This window comes from Prionailurus bengalensis, chromosome B3 (assembly GCF_016509475.1).
Source record: "Prionailurus bengalensis isolate Pbe53 chromosome B3, Fcat_Pben_1.1_paternal_pri, whole genome shotgun sequence".
Taxonomy (NCBI): Eukaryota; Metazoa; Chordata; class Mammalia; order Carnivora; family Felidae; genus Prionailurus; species Prionailurus bengalensis.
In genome coordinates this window covers 74,890,593-74,908,387 of record NC_057355.1, presented here as the reverse complement: position 1 = coordinate 74,908,387, position 17,795 = coordinate 74,890,593, and the positions used below count along the sequence as shown (strand labels likewise).

The 17,795-nt window shown below is 56.3% G+C and overlaps 2 protein-coding genes and 1 long non-coding RNA gene across 5 annotated transcripts; 2 read left to right on the top strand and 1 right to left on the bottom strand.

Annotated features, from left to right (window-relative positions):
* The first annotated feature begins 7 nt into the window (after nt 1-7).
* Nucleotides 8-8,707, top strand: IPO4 (importin 4). Its single transcript, XM_043555880.1, has 30 exons — nt 8-300; nt 381-467; nt 595-674; nt 760-801; nt 1,251-1,380; nt 1,475-1,654; nt 1,882-1,947; nt 2,053-2,154; nt 2,241-2,324; nt 2,567-2,731; nt 2,820-2,873; nt 3,031-3,140; nt 3,445-3,553; nt 3,717-3,846; nt 4,071-4,184; nt 4,293-4,406; nt 4,651-4,771; nt 4,927-5,038; nt 5,149-5,261; nt 5,371-5,448; nt 5,529-5,586; nt 5,683-5,788; nt 5,880-6,073; nt 6,227-6,271; nt 6,612-6,737; nt 6,838-7,046; nt 7,152-7,284; nt 7,373-7,477; nt 8,168-8,237; nt 8,346-8,707. Exons 1-30 carry the CDS (start codon nt 232-234, stop codon nt 8,474-8,476), a joined length of 3,237 nt encoding a protein of 1,078 aa, XP_043411815.1. The 5' UTR covers nt 8-231; the 3' UTR covers nt 8,477-8,707.
* A 44-nt stretch (nt 8,708-8,751) lies between these two features.
* On the bottom strand, nt 8,752-15,939 carry REC8 (REC8 meiotic recombination protein). Of its 3 annotated transcripts, XM_043555885.1 has the most exons (20): nt 14,781-15,939; nt 14,446-14,623; nt 14,283-14,351; nt 14,009-14,151; nt 13,848-13,923; nt 13,402-13,522; nt 12,405-12,489; nt 11,988-12,067; nt 11,645-11,735; nt 11,442-11,514; nt 11,277-11,362; nt 11,083-11,132; nt 10,617-10,766; nt 10,200-10,266; nt 9,949-10,094; nt 9,719-9,767; nt 9,404-9,470; nt 9,179-9,310; nt 8,995-9,101; nt 8,752-8,900 (listed from the first exon to the last, which is right to left on the bottom strand). In XM_043555885.1, exons 2-20 carry the CDS (start codon nt 14,499-14,501, stop codon nt 8,809-8,811), a joined length of 1,740 nt encoding a protein of 579 aa, XP_043411820.1. In that variant the 5' UTR covers nt 14,502-14,623; nt 14,781-15,939; the 3' UTR covers nt 8,752-8,808. The 3 variants fall into 3 exon arrangements, with proteins under 3 accessions (XP_043411820.1, XP_043411821.1, XP_043411822.1); XM_043555886.1 differs by having other exon boundaries at nt 10,617-10,763; nt 14,446-15,939; XM_043555887.1 differs by lacking the exons at nt 13,848-13,923; nt 14,446-14,623; nt 14,781-15,939 and having other exon boundaries at nt 14,009-14,346.
* LOC122468943 lies at nt 11,731-12,595 on the top strand. Its single transcript, XR_006293355.1, has 2 exons — nt 11,731-12,258; nt 12,555-12,595. It is a non-coding gene; the product is annotated as an uncharacterized LOC122468943 (long non-coding RNA).
* Nucleotides 15,940-17,795: the final 1,856 nt, after the last annotated feature.

The following is a 17,795-nucleotide window of genomic DNA, read 5'->3' as shown; positions in this document are numbered from 1 at the left end:
GGGAACTCTCGACTGAGGGAACCTTCACTGCCAGGGCCTGTTTCCGCGGCTCAGCCGGCGCTGAGGCCAACGGAAGTGGCAAAGCCGGAGCTCCGGGTGGGAAGCGAGTTGAATCACCCTGGTGACGGGAGGGGCTCGGAGCAACGCCCTTTCCGCCGGAAATGGGTTTCGGGGCCTCCACGTGCTGTCCCTCCCCCCTCCCGGTCCAGTAGCGGCTCCTCGGCTGCTGCCATGGAGCCCGCCGGCCTGGAGCAGATCCTGCGGGAGCTGCTGCTGCCGGACACCGAGCGTATCCGCCGGGTACGGACAGGATAGACCCGGCCGGGGCGAGCGGGAGGTTGCGGGAAAAGCCCTACTCTGACCCCCAAACTATCCGCCAGGCCACTGAGCAGCTCCAGATCGTTCTTCGGAACCCGGCCGCCCTGCCTGCGCTCTGCGACCTGCTGGCCTCCGCGGCCGATCCTCAGGTGAGGCTCCTGCCCTTTCCCGCTGAGCGTCCCATAGTACGCCACTGGTCACGCCCCCAGCTTGCCCCCTGCGGCCCGTTCAGCACCTTCCTGCCCAAACCCTCACGTGCGTGCTTCCTTGTCCCAGATCCGCCAGTTCGCGGCAGTGCTGACCCGTAGACGACTGAGCACCCACTGGCGACGGCTGACAGCTGAGCATCGGGAGAGGTGGGCAGGGCCAGGGGCGGGGCGGGGCCAGGCGGAGGCGGCTCCCGGGCCGGCCAAGTGCCAACACCTGCCACCTGTGTTCCAGCCTCAAGTCCCTGGTCCTGTCCGCCTTCCAGAGAGAGACCCAGTAAGTGCCTACCTGCCTCCTCTTGGGATCCTGACTGACCCCCTAATGAGACCCTCTTTGGGTTTCTGCCTTGTCTTTCAGCTCCAGGCAGGGCCTGGGGCAGGGAGAAGGGAAGATTTCAGTTCTAGACCAAGGGTGGAGCAAGGGTTCTAAGGCCGTGTTGAAGACTAAACTTCATAAGAATGGGCTGTGAAGGTCTGCCATATCCTATTCAGAAGAACGGAACTGAAATTCAGTCTGCATGAAACGAGGCTCACCAGATCACATACCCACCATGCTGCTGGTCTCCCTGTTAGCCACTAGTGGTCTTATGTGTCCCAACTTGGCAAACACTCTGCCCACACTTGAAGGTTTCTTTCCTGGCCAGACCATTGAGGCAGGCCCAGCGTGTGCTGGGGAGGGTACTGGAAGATGATTGGGGGTGGCGGGGGAATCTCTCCTGTTTGCAGGCACTCTGTGAGCCTTAGCCTGGCCCAGCTCTCAGCCACCATTTTTCGAAAGGAAGGCCTGGAGGCCTGGCCTCAGCTCATGCAACTTCTTCAGCACAGTACCCACAGCCCTCACATACCAGAGAGAGAGGTATTAGCACATTGTCGGTGGGAGGGAGGGATGGAGGGACCGAGAAGCTGGATAGACCATGTAAGCTTTCCTCTCGTCCCCTACTCCTGAACAGATGGGGCTTTTGCTGCTAAGTGTGGTGGTGACCTCCCGGCCTGAGGCCTTCCAACCCCACCACCGGGAGCTTCTTCGGCTTCTGAATGAGACCCTCGGTGAGGTGGGCTCTCCTGGGCTCCTCTTTTACTCCCTGCGCACACTGACCACCATGGCCCCTTACCTGGGCACTGATGATGTGGTAAGATGTGGGTCCTCACCTTTCTTGGTTCCCTATTCTTGGGTCTTCATATTCTCATTCTTGCAGGATGCAGAACTACTTCAAATTCTCTGCCATTTGTGCTTCCTAACACTTGAGAGGGGATACTGTGGGTGGCTGTACCTGGGCTCATCTTGTGCCCAGGCTTTGAGGAAGCTGCCAGCTTCTGGGGCCTGAGATGAGCCCGTATTATGCTTTCTGTCCTCTAGCCTCTTGCGCGGATGTTGGTGCCCAAGCTCATTGTGGCCATGCAGACTCTGATCCCTGTAGATGAGGTGAGGACATGTGGGCAAGAGGTCTATTGGAAGGAGAGTGTAGGAGCACCCAGCCTGGTCCACTGAAGAAGAACATGGTAACCCTATGACTTGTTTGTCTGGCAGGCAAAGGCCTGTGAGGCTGTGGAGGCCCTGGATGAATTGCTAGAGTCAGAGGTGCCCATCATCACCTCCCACCTCTCTGAGGTCCTCACATTTTGCCTGGAGGTGAGCTGGGGACAGGCACAGCCTCTGCTGCTTATATTGCTGGGAGTTTCTTTGCCTGTCTCTGATTCAAGTTAGTCTCTGGGCAGGTGGCTAAAAACGTGGCTCTGGGTGATGCAATACGTGTTCGTATTCTCTGCTGCCTCACTTTCTTGGTTAAAGTCAAGAGCAAGGTGAGTACTCTGTGATGCACATTAGTGCACCCCCATTTCCATCCCTTACCTCACTGCTGGGGCTTTCTGTCTATCTCCGGGTATCTTTAGATATTTAAAATTGATCTGGCCTCACCCCAGCTCCTAGCTGGGAGTTTGGGAATCTTCTGTTAGACCCTTTATGGCCTAGAAGGCTAGAATTTTTAATGTGAGTCCATCTTGAGAGCAGATACTCAGGGACACCATTCCACCTTCCTTTCAAGGCTTTGTTGAAGAATCGTCTTCTGCCACCCTTACTACACACCCTTTTCCCCATTATGGCTGCCGAGCCCCCACTGGGCCAGCTGGATCCCGAAGACCAGGATTCAGAAGAGGAAGAGGTGGAGATTGGGCTGGTGGGGGAGACTCCCAAGCACTTTGCTGTACAGGTGAGATATGCTACAGGGGTAGTAACAGGGTGTTAGGTAGCTGTGGGGCAGAGATGGAGTCCAGCAAAGTCTTCCTGTCCATTTTCAGGTCGTGGACATGCTGGCACTACATTTGCCCCCTGAGAAGCTCTGTCCCTTGTTGGTAAGTGTGGCTCTGCCCTTCTGGCGCCCCTACCCCCAGGTGTGCCTAGTCTCCCATTGCTGAAGATGTTTGGGCCCTAGTAGGTGTGGAGGGCCAGTTGCCGGAGGAATGGCAGGCTTATGCCAGGGTTTCTGGAGAGTACCATCTGCTCCCTTAGATGCCCATGCTGGAAGAGGCCTTGCGGAGTGAGAGACCGTACCAGCGCAAGGCCGGGCTCCTGGTGCTGGCCGTACTGTCCGATGGAGCTGGTGACCACATCAGACAGAGGTAGGTGTCTATTCCTTTTTCCTAGAGGGAGGCTGGGCAGTGGAGAGAACCACCACACAGTGCGTGGCAGTCCTGGTCTGTGCTCATTGTTGGAGTTTAATTATCAGTAGTGCTTTCTGCCACTCTAAAAGGCGTCCTGATTTGGAAAATAATTTAAATGGCTTCCCCAGCTATAGGGACCAGGGGTGGTACCTACTGTCTGGTGACAGAGAAAGCCTTTTTCCCAGGGGAAATGAGAATGGCCCAGCCTAGGGCTTTCTGGTATTGCCCCTCAGACTACATTCTCTTGTTCTGCCCCACCCAGACTGCTGTCCCCACTGCTACAGATCGTGTGCAAGGGCCTGGAGGACCCATCACAAGTTGTGCGCAATGCTGCATTGTTTGCCCTGGGCCAGTTCTCAGAGAACCTACAGGTCAGCAAGGCTGAATGGGCAGTCAGCGTTTCAGAGTCCCCACCCCTCCCAGGGGCCAGCTTCCCCTCCTCAGGCATCCCTGCTGCCATTGGCACTTAGGTGCGTGCTTTGAGGGCATACCCGCGGTTGAGCTGACTCGGGGTCTCCTTTCCCCTTCTTTCAGCCCCATATCAGCAGCTATTCAGGGGAGGTGATGCCACTGCTCCTCGCCTACCTGAAATCGGTGCCTTCTGGGCACACAAACCACCTAGCCAAGGCCTGTTATGCCCTGGAGAATTTCGTGGAGAACCTGGGTAGGTGATGGCAATCGGGTATGTGAGGGAGGGGACAGAGCTGTAGCTTTGGATGAAGGCGATGGGATGTGCAACTCCCTGAACCACTGTCTGGGGCAGAGAAAGGGGTGTGGCAGGCACCCAAAGAGGTCTGGGCTAGATGTTAGAGGTCAGCCTGGAGGGAAGTGGGCCCCCAGAATGTAGGAGACCTGGCCTGGGTGTTAGAGGAATGCTTTTTCCTACAGGGCCTAAAGTGCAGCCCTACCTTCCGGAGCTGATGGAATGTATGCTGCAGCCTCTGAGGAATCCCAGCAGCTCCCGGGCCAAGGAGCTGGCTGTGAGCGCCCTGGGGGCCATTGGTGAGGACAAGGAGGCAGGAGGCAGGGCACAGGGTTTCCCTAGGGTGTCCATGACAGATGGACCGGTGGTCCTCACTCCAGCTCTGATACTGGCCTTCCATTCCCCAGCCACAGCTGCCCAGGCCTCCCTGCTGCCCTACTTCCCCACCATTATGGAGCACCTGCGGGAATTCCTATTAACTGGCCATGAGGACCTTCAGCCTGTGCAGATCCAGAGCCTGGGTAAGTAAGGGGCTCTCAGGCAAGGTTCCCAGTGCAGGGGAAGGGCCAGGGTGTTCACAGAGATCTCCCCCCGGGCAACACAGGTTTTTTCCTTTTCATCGAAGGAAGCACCCTTCCCACTGCGCCTAGAAACACAAGTGGGATTCCTGAATCACCCCCCAGCTGCCATCTTTGGTCCCCCAGGTCTTGGCCTCGCACACCTCTGACCCATCTTCACATCCTAGTGAAGTCCTTGTCCCCACAGAGACACTGGGGGTGCTGGCTCGAGCGGTGGGGGAGCCCATGAGGCCCCTGGCTGAGGAATGCTGCCAGCTAGGGCTGGGCCTGTGTGACCAGGTAGACGACCCTGACTTGCGGCGCTGCACGTGAGTGAGCCCTCACCCCACCCCTGTCCCATGTCTCCTGCCCTCCCACTGGATCCACAGCCCTGACCTGAGAACCCTGACCTCTCTGTTTCTGGATCAGGGGTTTTCTTGGGCTTCCCCATTCTGCCTGTACAGCTTCTGCCTGCCTCCCCCAGGTACAGCCTGTTTGCAGCCTTATCAGGGCTCATGGGTGAGGGCCTGGCGCCACACCTGCCACAAATCACCACACTTATGCTGTTGTCACTGCGTTCCACTGAAGGCATTGTGGTGAGCAGAGAACGGGTGGGCTGGGCCAGTTGGGGAAGGGCAGCCCAGGACTGGCATTTGTCTCCCAGGCTCAGCTAAGCTCGAGTCCCTGCTGTGCCTCCTCTGTCCAGCCTCAGTACGATGGAAGCGCTTCCTTCCTTTTGTTTGACGAGAGCGATGGGGAGGAAGAGGAGGAGCTCATGGACAAGGATGAGGAAGAGGAGGAGGACTCAGAGATCTCAGGGTGCGGAGGGCTGCCATTCTGGTCAGAGGAATCCTGGCTTTGCAAGGGCCCAGTGCCAGATCTGCCCCTCCTGGTGCCTGATGGCTGCTGCCTCCCCACCTGACCCTAGGTACAGCGTGGAAAATGCCTTTTTCGATGAGAAGGAAGACACCTGTGCTGCTCTGGGGGAGATCTCAGTGAACACCAGGTCAGCCTCTGCCTTCCCCAGCACTGGGAACCCTGCCTGGGAGTTCCTTCCCCAATGGCCATATGTTTGTCTGTCCACAGTGTGGCCTTCCTTCCCTACATGGAAACTGTCTTTGAAGAAGTATTCAAGCTGCTAGAGGTGAGAGGGCTGGTAGAGTGGGTGGGATCCAAGGGCTCAGGGCCCAGCGTTGGCCATGAACACAGCAGGCACATCCTGCCCCTCCTCACCCTGCAGTGCCCTCACCTGAACGTGCGGAAGGCAGCCCACGAGGCCCTGGGTCAGTTCTGCTGCGCACTGCACAAGGCCTGTCAGAGCTGCCCCTCAGAACCCAACACTGCAGGTGAGCAGGGGAGGCTAGGGCCCCTGGAAGCAGGGGGCAATTGGAGGGAGGGACAGGGTCTGATCGGGGCTTCAGCTAATAATGTCCCCAGCTCTGCAGACTGCCCTCGCCCGGGTGGTGCCGTCCTACATGCAGGCAGTGAATGTGGAGCGGGAGCGCCAGGTGGTGATGGCCGTGTTGGAGGCGCTGACGGGGGTGCTGCGTGGCTGCGGGCCCCTCGCGTTGCAGCCCCCTGGGCGTCTTGCTGAGCTCTGCAACTTGCTCAAGGCGGTGCTGCAAAGGAAGGTGAGCAGGATGGGTAGACTGTGGGCTGAGGAGATGGCTCAGCCCTAAGTGGGGATAGTCTGAGGGTACTACAGGTCCAGGTTTCCCTATCTCCCCTCCATGGAAAGGGGAAGGGGCAGGAGATCCAGGCTGAGCTGAACTCTCTTCCTGCAGATAGCTTGTCAGGACACCGACGAGGAGGAGGAAGAGGAGGACCAGGTAAGGGCCATGGATGCAAACTGTGGGACCAGGCTGTCCGGGTAGTCTGCACAGGGCAGAGATGGACAGTGCACCTGGGCTTGGCCTAGGGAGGCCAGGGGCACTAAAAGGCTGGTAATGGCTCCAAATGATGCAGCCTTGCTCCCAATAAGGCATTGGAGGTTCAGAAAAGGCTGCTGGCAGGTGGGGATTGGGGTGGGCTTGGATCGATAGCTAAGAGTAGGTGTACCAGGAAAAAAAGCTGTGTTTCAAACATGGCCAGCTTGGAAGGGGCATTGTGGGAGGCACCCACGGCTATAGAACTAGCTCTGGTGCTCTAGCCCCTGACCTGGTTCCGCAGGCTGAGTATGATGCCATGTTGCTGGAGCACGCGGGAGAAGCCATCCCAGCCCTGGCAGCTGCAGCCGGGGGAGATGCCTTCGCCCCCTTCTTTGCTGGCTTCTTGCCACTGTTGCTGTGCAAGACGGTGAGTGCTCTGTGCTCTGGCTTCGAACCCTGTTCTATCCGTGCACCCTGTGTCCAGCCCCTCACTCTGTCCCTGCTGACTTCACTCCTCCCCCCACCAGAAGCAAGGCTGCACAGTGGCAGAGAAGTCTTTTGCAGTGGGGACCCTGGCGGAGTCTATTCAGGGCCTGGGTGGCGCCTCAGCCCAGTTTGTGTCTCGGCTGGTCCCTGTGCTGTTGAGCACCGCCCGGGAGGCAGACCCTGAGGTGCGGAGCAATGCCATCTTTGGGCTGGGGGTGCTGGCAGAACATGGGGGCCGCCCGGCTCAGGAGTATCCTTAGTTTGCAGAAAGGGCCTGGGTGGGGTTGGGAGCATCCCTGGAACTCGAGGACGGGAGAGGTCTGCCCGCGTGCCTGTTCCTTGACTGTGGAACCAGATACTTCCCCAAGCTGCTGGGGCTTCTGTTGCCCCTCCTGGCACGGGAGCGCCATGATCGCGTCCGTGACAACATCTGTGGGGCACTTGCCCGCCTGCTGATGGCCAGTCCCACAAGGAAACCGGAGCCCCAGGTGAGACCCAGGGGCATCAGGCACAGCCAGGAAGCTGAGGAGGGTGCGAGGGTGCGGAACAAGGGGCCTGAGGCATCTCTGTGTCCAGGTGCTGGCTGCCCTGCTGCATGCCCTGCCACTGAAGGAGGACTTGGAGGAATGGGTCACCATAGGGCACCTTTTCAGCTTCCTGTACCAGAGCAGCCCTGACCAGGTAATGCTGATGCTGGCGGCCCTCAGGGGAGCTTGCTGCTCGTCACAGGCAGAATTGGCCTCGCTTGTAGCTGACGCAGAGTAACAGTTTAAACTGTCCTGTGACGCTCCTTAGTGCTTTTTCCTAGGGAGGCTCCATCGTGCCTGGCCATTTGCACACTCTGGGGGGAGCTAGAAATCACAGCTTCCCTAGGCTAACTTCCTATACCAGGGCTCCTTCAGGATGCTCATGGGGTGTGGGTATCCCTGGGCTGCCCCACCATCCCTTCCAATTAGAGCAGCCCTGCTTCCTGAATTCATCTGAACTGACCAGCTAGGTTTGGACTCCTGTTCCAGTGCTTCTGTAGAGACTGTTCTGTTGGTGGGGCTCCCAAGTGTCTGGGATTCTTTTGGTCTTTCTTTAAAATAAAAGGTGAAAGACTTAATAGATCTGAAGAGCAACCAGGGGATTCTTTTTTTCTTAACTTCATTCCTCTTTGGTCACAATCCTGTCTCCTTCAAAAACAACTACTACTACTACCATGTTTCTTGGGTCCTTCTCATGTTTCACAGTTGCCTTGGATGTGAATTGGTATCACAATCAAAGTATCCCTGGTGGGAGATTCTCTCTCTCTTTGGTCTCTACCACTGCCCCCCTGGACCCGGGCCCAAGGGTGCTGCCACCCCTAAGTCAGCCTTTCTTTTCTCACAGGTTGTAGATGTGGCTCCTGAGCTCCTGCGCATCTGCAGCCTCATTCTGGCCGACAATAAGATCCCACCAGGTGAGGGTGGCAGTAGTGGGCAGGGCCAGGGGTCACAGGGCCTGGGGCAGCTGGGGGTGGGGGAGGGCCAGTCCCTGCGGGATCTCTCCCTCTGCACTTTCCACCCAGATACCAAGGCCGCATTGCTGCTGCTCCTGACATTCTTGGCCAGACAGCACACCGACAGCTTCCACTCAGCACTGGGCTCGTTGCCTGGTGACAAAGCTCAGGAGCTCCAGGCCGTCCTGGGCCTCACCTAGACTGAGATGCAGCCGGGCCAGAGAGAACAGAGCCTGCCCAGACCCCGAGAGCACCTCAGCCCAGTGCAGCTCATGCCTTACCAAAGATTCTGGGCCTCGTAGCCATTTGGAGTCTCAGCCCTGCCCGCTGCCCTGCAGAGGCGTCTCTGGATGTGTTCTGCTGTGGAACAACACGAATGGAACCTTGACATCCTACCCTAAATAAAGGCAGTTCAATTTCTGTTTGAAAAACAGTAGCTCTGACAGCAGAAAGCACGGAGATAGATGTTCAGAAATGAGGCAGGCAAGACATATTTAATGTAACCAGTATCCTGGCAGCTTGTGAATTAGTTCTAACCGCAGTGGAATCGGGGCCCCGGCTGCATCAGGAGGCGCCCGTACGGCTTCTCTTGTTCCACGCGAAGGATCTGTTGTGCTGCAAGCACTGCTCAAGGGGAGAAGACAGGGCCAGTCAGGGGGAGTCCGCGTAGGGCCTGTGTGTCCTCGTCCCCCACATTGCACCTCGTGCCCACACTCACCTAGCAGCAGATAGAAGGCCCGGGCAGCCACCCTGCGAGGGCTGAGAGGGGACACCAGGCTGCTGAAATCGGGCTCCCTGTTGGCCTGCAGCTCCTGTGCCACTGCCCTGTAGGGATCAAGGACTGTCAGCTGAAGTCTCAGCCTGGGCCCGCCCCACCGAGACACCGTCTGTCTCCCTGATACCTATACACAGCCTCCAGCGACAGCAGCTCAGGCTCCAGGGGCAGCTCCAAAGGCAACTCCATAGGCACTTCAGGGAGTTCAGGTACCACAGGCAGTGCAGGGGCCTCTGGCTGCTCTGCCTCGGCCCAGGCCCTGGGAGAACATGGGAGTCAGGTGGAACAGGGAAGGTGGCAGCTGTGACAGCAACAAGGGGAATATTTGAGTTCTCTGGGGCTGGTGGCTTACCACCGTTCTTCCAAAGGGATGAGGCTGATGCGGGTCTTCTCCTCCTCGGCCGCTTCTAGAGAGAGTTCTGTTGGGGGAGGGGGAGGGGGAGGTCATGAGTTGATCTGCTTAGATCTGAGCAAGTGGGACCTTGAGGCCACCTGGTTGGCCCAGAAGCTGTGGCTGTGCAGTGACTTATTAAAAGTGCCCAGTGGGAGAGCTGAAGAGATCCATGCTCCCTCATGTTAATCACTCCCTTCTAATAAGAGCATCGGGGTACCAGTTCTCCGGGACCGGGGCTGGGGTGGTGGTCCTCTCCCTTCTCCAGGTACCTACCTGAAGACAGCATGAGGGGCCCGCTGGGCTCCTGGGCCTCTCTCAGGACCTGGGGGTGGGAGAGCGAGAACTAAGACCCCGAGTGTCAGAAACATCTGGGGTAGGGTGAAGCAGTCTCAGCCCTGAACCGGCCTGCACTAGGGGATGGACCCAGCAACAATGGCTCCCATGGGGGTGTGGCGGCGGGGGGAGAAGGCAGCCTCTTGACGAAGGAGGAAGGGTGCAGTTACCTCAATATCGCTCAGAGCTTCAGTCCTCCTCCTTTCCTCCTCAGCCTCCTCTTCAGGCTCCAGGGGTGGCCTTCGCCTGAGTGCTTCTGGGGGTGGCTGGGCACAGTGGGTCCAGAAAGACAGCAGTTCTGGGGGTAACCAGCCAGCTGGGGAGGGGGTGGGCAGTGGGGATGGGGTCTGAGGTGTGAGGAACACCAAGCGAGGAATGTGGGTTCAGAAGATCCCACATGCCAACTCCCACCGCTCCTTACAGTGAGTTGGGGTTTGGAATAGCTCCGTGGGGCTTCTGATGGTCCTCTCAGGAGGCTGCACCTTTGGCTGCATGGCAGGGAGGGCCAGAAGCCCAGTTAGGAGGGAGCCACTCCTCACCGCCCCTCTTCCACTTCTTTGCAATACTTTGTTCCAAGGCCTCTGACCTTCCAACTCTCAGGTTCATACCCCTGCTTGCCCCACTCACTACTAACTGGGGCCTGTGGATATGCTAGGTGGGGTCACTCAAGGAACACAGAGCTGTGTACGTTCAAACCCCCGGAACACGTGCACTTTGGGGACTGTTCCCTGTGTAACCCCCCCCCCCCCATCCTCCCAGAGTTTAGAAGGCCCAGCATGCGTTGCCCCAGGCCCACCCTGCCTCCCTCCATCCCCAGCAGAGCCTGGGCTGCACTCACACACTCCCAGCAGTGGGCTCTGGTTTGCAGTTGTTCCCGGAATTTCTCCCGGGAAATCTGAGTCTCCTTGTCCCAGAACAGTAACTGGCGGCGGCGACGGCGACGAGCAGGTGGGCTCACAGGATATGGGGCAACTGGGGGCCTCCTCTGCTGAGTTGGAGGGGAAGTGGGGGCAAGGCTGCCCATGATTCCCTTTCCCACCACCTTAGTGGTACAAGCCCCATATCCCCACCCCAGAGGTGCCCCAGGAAAGAGCTGGACACGGCCTCTGAGTACATGCAGTTCCAACCTCATGTGAGGGGCCGAGCTGAGAAGGGCAGTCTAGATAAATGGAGTGTGAGCAGGGGTACCTTTTACCCATTTGCCCAAAGGCCCAGGCAGGCTAGCAGTGGCCCAGGGCTTGGGGAAGCCGAATACAGATGAGCAGCTCTGGGAGGGGAAGAGACTTGGAAGGGGCACTACTCACCTCTGGGCTGGGAGGGGCTGGCAGACGCAGCTCTGGTGGAGGGGTCACCTCTGCAAAAACACTCTAGGTCCTGGCTCTGCCACACAGCCTTTGCCCTTACAGTCACCCAGCCACCAGCTAGAAGGCCTCCCTTCAGCAAGTTGGAATCCAGGGCCCTTGTGTGCAGTAGCTGTACAGGCACGATGGGCACTCACCAGTAAGTAGGGCCTCAGGCTCCCAGCCTGCTGGCTTCGGTTCCTCGGGGACTGGGACCGGAAGTGGCTCTGCTGCCCCTTCCACCCTGAGGGAAAATGGGTGAGAAATGAAGACACCCCTCCCAGCACTGACCCCCTACCTGGCCCAGAGGGTCCTGCCCTTACTGTGCAAGAGCTGGAGGTGAAAGCGAGGGTAATATGGTGTCTCCCTCCAGGGCCCGGGGCTCCTCCTTGTACTCTGCAGAGAGAAGATCAGGTCTCAGAGCACAGAAGAGAGGAGATGGGAGCATTGCCCAGGCCCAGACTGCCCATGTCAGGGCTCTGACCATCCAGTGCCGCACTGGCCGTACGCAGCCAGATAGGCCTACCTTCACGTTCCTCTAATAAGATAGCTTCTTCTTCCTCGGCAATCAGCAGCTCCAAGTCTCGCCGGCTGACCTCCGGAAGGTCCCGTTCACCCTGTCCAAAGAGGGAGAGTAAGGAGAGGGGAAAGAGGACACAGTTCCATTTCTGAAAAAGGCAAGTGGATCTAGGAGACTGGGTCTGAAAGACAGGCAGCAGGAGGCTCACTGGGCGCTCAAGGAACAGGGGCAGGGAGTGGTGAAATGGAAACAAGAAGGCAGGACTCGGGGCAGACAGGAGTGGATAAATGCAAGGTGGGCTGGGCCGCCAGAGGCAGGCCTCAGGCCCCACTGTAGGGGTACAACTCACCTCAATCTGCAGCATGCGTATGGGCTCTGCCTCTTGGAGGGTGATGGCCTCTGGGGACAGCACAGTGACTGGGATCCTGTCTGGAGGGGCAGGAAAGTCACCCCAGCCCCTCTACTTTCTAGGTTCCCACCCCATGTGGTGAGGCAAAAACATGGACTCTACAATCAAGTCAACCTGGGTTCTAGTCAGGCCCAGGCCAGTCACTGCCAATCTGAACCTGACTATGCTACTTAACCACCAGGGGCCTCACTTTCCTCCTCTGTAAAAAGGGGTAAGATTCTGATCTCATAGGACTCCTGTGAGGCAGAGATGAGGTTACACAAAGGGCATGGCCCTTAAGAGAAGCTCAATGATGGTCATTTCTTCAGTTTTGGGGCCTTCCTATGCCTCTCCCCAGAAAGAACCCTCTCTGCTCACCTGGCTTCGTTGGCTCCATAGGGACTTCAGGAGGGATCTCCTCAAGAAGTCTCTCTGGGGTTGCAGCCTCAAGAAGGTGTCGAATCTTTGGGGAGGATTGGGGACAAAAGGAAGGGTTCATCTTTAGCTGCTGTTTTCTCACTTCCACAGCCTTATTCAGACAATGGACGAAAATATTCCTTCATGCCTAAGCCCTGTGGCACTGACAGTCGTATGTGGTGAACTCACCATATGCACGCCTTTCCTCCCATTCCTGCCATTATCTACTCTTTGTCCATCTGTCTGTACAAGAAGCACTGCACCCTTATGTCAAGTGTTGGGGACAGAGGAACAGAAAAGATTCCTGGTCTTAAGGAGCTTATGGTCCAACATGATGACAGGTTTGTATAGGACCTGGGCAAGAGTCAACACAAAGGGTGAAACAAGCCCCTTAGCGATGCACTGAGTTCCAAAACATTTGGTTCTGGCCAGTGATAAAGTCTCATAGAAAAGGATAGTATTTGAGCCAGGTCTGTTAAGGATGTGTAAGACTTAACTAGTAGAAAATGAGGATGACCCTTATGGACTAGGGAAACAGCACAAGCAAAGAAGTGAACATGGCATCTTTGGGACATGGGGGCCAGACCAGTGTCTGGGAGCCAAAGATGCTTAAGGGATATGCTAAGAGACGGTAGCTAGTTCTAGACCTGGGCATGGAGCGCTCTAATGCTAGTACTCTATCTGCAGTGGGGAGCCACAGGAGGTGTCTGAAGGAAGGAAGTAGCATTGTATTAAGCTGTAGAGGTGTTAGAATGTGGATAGATGAGGACATAGATAGGGAAACCCAGGGCTGAGAAACAATGAGGGCCTGGATTAGAGCCTTGGCAGTGGGAACTGTGTGGAAATAAGTTCGGATAAGAGCTGCTTCTAAGTTGGCCTTAAATAGACAAGTGGAATGGGTTTTGTCTGGGTGGGTCCACCACGACAGTCCCCCTGAGCTGTGTCTGGGGAGCCCTACCTGAGGGATACTGAAGGGGCTGGGAAGTGTGGGATCCACAGACATCATTCCAAAAAAGGGGTCTGGAGCATCTTCCAGGGTCTCCATCATGGCCAGGCGGTTAGGAAGCAGCAGGCTGGGTCTGAGAGAGAGTGTGGGCTGTCAGGTACTGAGGCAGAGGACTAAGGTTGCCCTCTAAAGGCTGAAGGGCAGGGGTGGGGGGTGTCGGGTGGCTCAGTCAGTTAAGCCTCTGACTTCGGCTCAGGTCATGATCTCACAGCTGGTGAGTTTGAACCCCGTGTTGGCCTCTGTGCTGACAGCTCAGAGCCTGGAGCCTGCTTCAGATTCTATGTGTGTGTCTCTCTCTGCCTGTCCCCTGCTCACGTGCTCTCTCTCTCAAAAAAGATTTTAAAAATTTAAGAAAAAAAAAAAAAAGCTTAACGGGCCGGTCCCAGGGGGGCACTCACAGGTCAGTCTCTACCATATCAATGCGGATCTGCAGCTGGGCACGGTGCAGGCGCTCCAGAATATGCTGGATGTCCTCTGTGGGCAGGGAGGGCAAGGTAGAGAGCCCGCCTAGCCGAGGGCCACTCAGCTCTGCCCCATCTCCGAGCCTTCCCGGACTTACCTACGAGGTATTGGCATTGCTGGGAGTAGACCCGGATCACGCCAATCTGCAGCTGGGCTGAGAGATACAGGGAGAAGCGGGGCCGCGGTAGACCCGGCAGCGGGGGCTGCACTCGTACCAGCACGTAATCGAGGATTTCCTCGCTGGGGGTAAAAACACCCTACTCACCCCTGTGCCAAGGACCAACCCCGTAGCCTGGCCAACCGGATCCATCCAGTTGCCCTGCCACCCTGCCCGCACAGGCCCGGCCGCTCCTCCCCTTCCTGGGCCTTACCAGGTCTTCACCACGTTCACCTTCAAGTACTCACGCTTCACCAGCCGGCTGCCACGCGTCGCTGCCAGCCTGGAGGGGTCGGGGGTGTGAATGGACGGTGGGGAGGGGGTGTCAGGCTGGGATCCCTGGGTGGCCCTCCCGGCGCGCAGGGCCCTGCCCTTACCAGATGGTGGCGAAGCAGCCGGTGTGGCGCTGAAGCACGTTGGGATAGTAGAACATTGTCCCACAGGGGTTTCACCCCCGTCTCCGCCACTCCTCCGTTCGGATCTCAATCGGAATTCTTTGCGGCGAGGGACTTCCCAACACCGTTGGAACGAAGGGTTTGGAGAGGTGGCACCGAGCTGGACCCCGAATGCCAAATAAAGGAGCCAATAATCGGTGGATAAAGGATTAAGGCGAGAAGCAAATGGAGGCGCGGACCGCACACACAACAGTTGGGATTCCCCTCTCCGTCTGCCCTGAGCGGGTTCACACGCCGCGTGGGTGCTTCGAACTTACTGGGGCCTTTCGGGTTGGGTTCCAGGTTGGAGGTGCAGAGCTCCCCGCGGGCAGGTCCGGGCTGGGCTCCAGATCAGGTCCCGAGGGAGAACGGGGGTCCTCCGCAGAAGTGCCGGGCGCCTGAGTCTTGCACTCAGCTTCGGCACCTGTAGTCCCGGCAGGGTCGCCCTCCCGCGGGACTAGATCCTGCCGCAGGGAGCGCGCCCACGGGTGCTTTGCGCCTCCGTCATTAGATGGCGGCGGCCCCCACGACAGCCAATGGGGAACGGGGGTGGGCTTGGGAAGCGCTCTTTCCAGGGCGCCAAGGAGCCTGCTGGGCGTCGAGGCAACAGGGGTCTCCCGAGGCAGACAGCGAACCAATCGGAAGAATCCTGTGCGCTGCCGGGGCCATTGTGAGGTGTCCTGACCAATGGGCTCTCGTTCTTGCCTCTGGCAACAAGGGTTCCTCGGTGGCACTTCTCTGCTGACCAATGAGAGTGGACCAAGTCCCAGTCTCGCCCCCCCCCCCCCCCCCCCCCCCCAGCAAGCTTGGTAACAAGGGCACTTCAACTACTAGACTAGGTCGGGTCATGCCGGGGGCAACTGCCCTACCCCACTCTGGGCGCCAGATCTACAGTTAGAACTTGCCCTTTCCCCCAAATCCAACCAGGTACCAACAAAATACCAAAAACTGGTCTGCCTTTTGTGCCCAGACTTGGGCCTGTCGTGAGCTGGGGAGGTGGAAACGGTGTGGGTGGCCTTGGAGGCGCCACAGACCGGTGAGGAAAAAGATCTCACAGGAAGCCCTGAGAGAACTTGCTGGGTCCTTTCCTAAATTTGAACAGTTTAGGCTCTGGGCCTGCCCCATCTGGCTATTTTCCAGTTGTGAATGTTCCCCTGGCTGGAATAGATTTCAGCTTTGTGGGATGCAGGGCATACCCCTCTGCATACAAAAGCCATTTGGCTCCAACAATTCTTTGTCTCCAGGCCTCCTGCCTTTGTACAGCCATTTCTTTGGCTTAGAATGCCCTTCCCCAGGGCATGCTTCTCTGCCTCTTTAACACTCAATTTTTGTGGCTGAGCTGACCCTATTTTGTTTTGTTCCTTCAGTCTGGGAGCTCTTGAGATTGAGATTTTTTTTTTTTTTTTTTCCCCCAACTAGTTCCTGGAACCCAGCTCAGTAAACATTTGTCAAGTGGTTGGGGCGCCTGGGTGACTCAGTTGGTTAAACATTTGACTTCAGCTCAGGTCCTGATCTGGTGGTTCACGAGTTAGAGCCCTGAGTCAGGCTCTGTGCTGACTGTTCAGAGCCTTGAGCCTGCTTTGCATTCTGTGTCTCCCTCTCTCTCTGCCCCTCCCCTGCCTGCATTCTGTCTGTCTCTCTCTCTCTCTCAAAAATAAATATTTAAAAAAACCAAAAACATTTGTCAAGTGAATATGCAATTACCCTAAATTTACAACCACAAAAATTCAAGGCTGACTGGGATTTCAAAATCTAGTCTAAGACTTGCCTTTCAGATGAGAGACAGAGGCCCATATAAGACAGGTTTTCCGGGGCGCCTGGGTGGCGCAGTCGGTTAAGCGTCCGGCTTCAGCCAGGTCACGATCTCGCGGTCCGTGAGTTCGAGCCCCACGTCAGGCTCTGGGCTGATGGCTCAGAGCCTGGAGCCTGTTTCCGATTCTGTGTCTCCCTCTCTCTCTGCCCCTCCCCCGTTCATGCTCTGTCTCTCTCTGTCCCAAAAATAAATAAAAACGTTGAAAAAAAAAATTAAAAAAAAAAAAAAAAAAAAGACAGGTTTTCCCAGACCACACAGCTCTTTAATGACAGCCTGGCTGGGAACTCTGCTCTCTCGAATTCCAGCATTTCCAGTACCTAGTCAACTTGTGCTTGTTTAAGATGGTTTCTGCATAATACAAACTATTTCAGTCACTGTACATATGTTGTCAGTGTTTATAAGTTCACATTAGAGCACAGAGACGATAAAGTGGGGGCATCTACCCTTAAGGTACTTAGAACCTAGTTTAGGAAATAAGCAATAGACTGAATAATTTGTTCATCCATCCCTCCATTCAACAAGCATTTATGAGATGCCTACTACATGCCACACACTCCTCTATAGAGGAACTGGAGATAGAGCAGTGAACAAAACAAGTCCCTGTTCTAACGCATTAGGGAAAGAGAGATGATAAGCAAGGAGACAAACAGAAATATGTGAAATGGTGATCAGTGCTACGAGAATGAGGCCGCATAGGAGAATAGAGAGTAGTGAGGGCTGCTATTTAGGTAGAGTGCTTAGGGAAGACCCCTCTGAAGAGAGGAGACAACATGCACCTACCTAAAGGAAGAATATTTTAGACAAAAGAACCAGCAAGTGCAAAGGTCCTGAGGCAGAAATGTGGTGGGTTCAAGAAGCCTGGAACAAGAATGGCAAGCAGTGAGGTTAGAGAGGAGGATACAGGCCACAGCACAAGGACCTTGGAGGCCACTTTAAGGATCTGGGCTTTAACTCTGAATGAGTTAAGAGTCAATGGAGGGTTTTGACTGACATGATGAGATTTATGTGTTAAGGGGATCTCTATTGTGTTGGAAATAGGCTGAAGGTGGACAAGAGTGGAGGAAGAAAAGAAGATGTGGAAGGAAGCAGAAAGAGGTGTGAGAGATGATAGTAGCTTGTTCCAAAGTGTTAGTGGTAGGGGCATCTGGGTGGCTCAGTAGGTTAAGCATCTGACTCTTAAAAAATTTTTTTACATGTTTATTTTTGAGAGAGAGAGACAGAGCATGGGCAGGGGAGGGGCAGAAAGGGAGATACAGAACCCGAAGCAGGCTCCAGGCTCTGAGCTGTCAGCACAGAACCCGATGTGGGGCTCGAACTCATGAACTGTGAAATCATGACCTGAGCCAAAGTCAGATGTTTAACCAACCGAGCCACTCTAGGACCCCATCGTCTGACTCTTGATTTCGGCTCAGGTCATGATCTCACAGTTTGTGAGTTCAAGCCCTAATTTGGGCTCTGTGCTGATAGCACAGAGCCTACT

Coding starts and splice junctions, on each gene's coding strand:
- REC8 (XM_043555885.1), bottom strand. CDS start 14,501: ATGTTCTACTATCCCAACGTGCTTCAGCGCCACACCGGCTGCTTCGCC. Junction 12,490..13,401: donor GCCCCTTCAGTATCCCTCAG/GTAGGGCTCCCC, acceptor TCCTCCCCAAAG/ATTCGACACCTTCTTGAGGC. Junction 11,515..11,644: donor CTTATTAGAGGAACGTGAAG/GTAGGCCTATCT, acceptor TTCTCTCTGCAG/AGTACAAGGAGGAGCCCCGG.
- IPO4 (XM_043555880.1), top strand. CDS start 232: ATGGAGCCCGCCGGCCTGGAGCAGATCCTGCGGGAGCTGCTGCTGCCG. Junction 3,554..3,716: donor AGTTCTCAGAGAACCTACAG/GTCAGCAAGGCT, acceptor CCCTTCTTTCAG/CCCCATATCAGCAGCTATTC. Junction 6,272..6,611: donor AGGAGGAAGAGGAGGACCAG/GTAAGGGCCATG, acceptor CTGGTTCCGCAG/GCTGAGTATGATGCCATGTT.